The sequence below is a fragment of the Arachis ipaensis genome, chromosome B03, assembly GCF_000816755.2.
Source record: "Arachis ipaensis cultivar K30076 chromosome B03, Araip1.1, whole genome shotgun sequence".
Lineage (NCBI taxonomy): Eukaryota > Viridiplantae > Streptophyta > Magnoliopsida > Fabales > Fabaceae > Arachis > Arachis ipaensis.
In genome coordinates, this window is record NC_029787.2 from 135,813,253 (window position 1) to 135,815,889 (window position 2,637).

Genomic DNA, 2,637 nt, shown 5'->3' on the forward strand with positions numbered 1-2,637 from the left:
GGACTCAATTGAAAAAAAAAATAAAAAACTTAATTAAAAATTTGATAAAATTATAGAAGTTAACATAATAATTAAGTCATAATCTAATAAGTAACCATAACTTGAACTTAAATATCCTTATTCTTAGTCTACCAAAAGAAAAGAAAAACCCATGGCTTACTTCATGACCAACAACATCAAAGCTCGAAGTGAGTCAAACCAGCTTATAAGCTAGCTCAAACTTGATTCATCAATAGTTCGATAAGCTAAGTTTGTGAGTTCGTAAGCCGAGCTTAATCTTAAAATCGGGCTCATAAATTAAATGAGTCGAGCTTGAGTTTTGATAAACTCAATTTTTTAGCTCGTAAGCTTCCTATTATTTGAGCCAACTCATGAGCTTTCAGTGAGTTGAACTTAAATTTAAAAAATAAGTTCGATTGTTAATAAGTCGGACCGTGAGTCAAGCTTAATTTTTGTGTTGGTCTAGCCGACTTACTTCCAATCCTAGCCAACAGAAGCAACGACTGGACCAGCAGGTTTGCAATGGAATTAAATCTTCTCTTTTAAAAAAATTGGAAAATGAGTGCAATTAGTAATTTATTCAAATTCTAATTAAAAAAAAAAAGGTAAAATAGCACATTATACTTATTATTAGCAAAGGTAAACTGGAGGACAACCTTGTAACTATGTTTGAATCTTGTCCTATATTATATTCTGTTATTATTAGGAAAGATTTCAATTCATTCAAGGGAAGCTCCAGCTAGATAGTGTACAATAACACATCAAATATTGATTGGCGGATCCCATTCTTGTGTTCATATAAACTCAAGTTTATGTAAAAAATTGTTTTCTTCATTGTTGTATATTTGAGTCTCTTATCTCTCTCTCTCTCTCTCTCTGTCTCTGTGTTCCAAGTTTGTGGCTTTTAGAGTTCCCACAAACACCACAGAGAGAGACAGAGAGAGCAGGAAAACCCACCATCACAATCATGCCATCCGCTTCTAAGAAAAGAAGGGCTGCTGCCAAGAAGAAGAAGGCACAGGATAACGCCATGATCAACTCTCCACCTCTAGGGAATGGTGAATTGAAATCCGAAGATATTCAAAATGGAGATTCACCTACACATCATGAAAATGCTCGACAACCTGCCTCCGATGCTGAGTCCATGAAACAAGAATCTAGCAATGTTAACAATGATCAAGTCAAAGGAGGAAATGAGGAGGAGGCTTGTGCTATTGTGATAGAGAGCGATTCGCAATCCAATGAGAGTTCTGAGGCTGAAAATATAGGTTTGGAGGAACCTAAGACAAATGAATATGATAATGAAGAACATTCTGATGATTCCAAGAATCCAGCATGCTCTGAAAATCAGGTATTTGCACTTCTTTCACCTATATAAGCCTCATCAGAAAATGATCAAATTATGGTTCATTTAAATATAATTTTCCTTTGCTGAATTGACATGCAGCCACTTGTAGCATCTATACAGATGATTCAAAAGACCTCCTGGTGGAGTTGCTGTGGATTGTTTGAGGTTCTGCGAGCCTCGGATCGATGAGTTCATGAGGATCTCAACCGATGGATCTAACATATGAAGAATTCAAAGGACTTCGTCCAAAAATTTTGTGATATTCCTTTCTAAATTATATTCTATAATATTGAGCATTGAGGCCTAACTATATTCCATATGAGATTTTGTTTTTCGTTTTCTGTATTTGTGGTTCATATAAAGATTTTCTTTTTTTTTTTTATTCTTTTATGCCTTCTGGCATTTTTTTTACAATCATTCACTAGCAATGAATGCGGAATAATTCCATCCTGTTCGTGTTAGGAAACTTGTCAGTGTTCTTTAAATCAATAAAGATAACATGACCTTTCAGAAAGTATCTAGAAGGATATTCAATTTAACTCTTGCATTTATATTTAACTTGTCAGTTTTCTAATGTTCTTGGCACCTTAGAGCAGTTTATGAGATTTTCCACGATCAATTATTACAGCTAAATAACCCATAATTGCTCTAATGAGTTACTGAAGAAAGTTGGAAGGAAAATAGAAGGGTATAAAAGATAGTGTTCTCCTTCAATGCTTTGAACATGATTTATTATTCTTAATTCATAGTTTGTACAAATCCAACCATTGATTTCAAATCCCAACACAATCTGCCAATTCTTAATTGATGTCTTGCAAATTGGAAGTCTTGATTAGAGAAACAGGAAATATAAAATAAAATGAACCAAAGAATAAAGACGAAGGAAAAGAATACACCAAAAAAAAAAAGCACGTGCGCGCACACACAAATTCATTCCCTCATGCTCAACAAAAAGAACTTTTGTCAAGTTTCATGTTCATCTCCTGTATGCAGCAGCACCATGAATAGCAGCAATGTAGAAAAGTTGTGTGGCTGACAGGATAATTAGAAAAGCCTCCATTGTTCTCTGCAAAAAATTGATATTTCAGATTCAGAGTTGATGTAAAGAGGAAAAAGAAAAGCACTTAAAAGTATACAAGAATATAAGAAAGTTTATAGAATATTTTGTATATGAAGTTTCCCTGTCTTACCAAGCGTGCATTTCTGATTTGAAGCTCAATCTCTTTGCATGCAAAGCTGCAGAAAATAAATCAAGAGTTAGAGCAATAGAATCACAAGTAACTAGAGAG

At 34.1% G+C, this 2,637-nt stretch overlaps 2 protein-coding genes across 2 annotated transcripts in view; one reads left to right on the top strand and one right to left on the bottom strand.

The window, feature by feature from the left end:
• LOC107634825 lies at nt 766–1,862 on the top strand. Its single transcript, XM_016338238.2, has 2 exons — nt 766–1,351; nt 1,448–1,862. The coding sequence occupies exons 1-2, from the start codon at nt 968–970 to the stop codon at nt 1,535–1,537; spliced, it is 474 nt and encodes a 157-aa protein (XP_016193724.1). The 5' UTR covers nt 766–967; the 3' UTR covers nt 1,538–1,862.
• Nucleotides 2,066–2,637, bottom strand: part of LOC107632145 — a 1,240-nt gene continuing 668 nt past the window's right edge. The window contains exons 3-4 of the mRNA XM_016335811.2: nt 2,539–2,584; nt 2,066–2,414 (exon numbers count right to left, since the gene is read on the bottom strand). Coding sequence (XP_016191297.1) covers nt 2,325–2,414; nt 2,539–2,584 — 136 coding nt within the window. The 3' untranslated portion in view covers nt 2,066–2,324. The remainder of the gene's footprint in view (nt 2,415–2,538; nt 2,585–2,637) is intronic.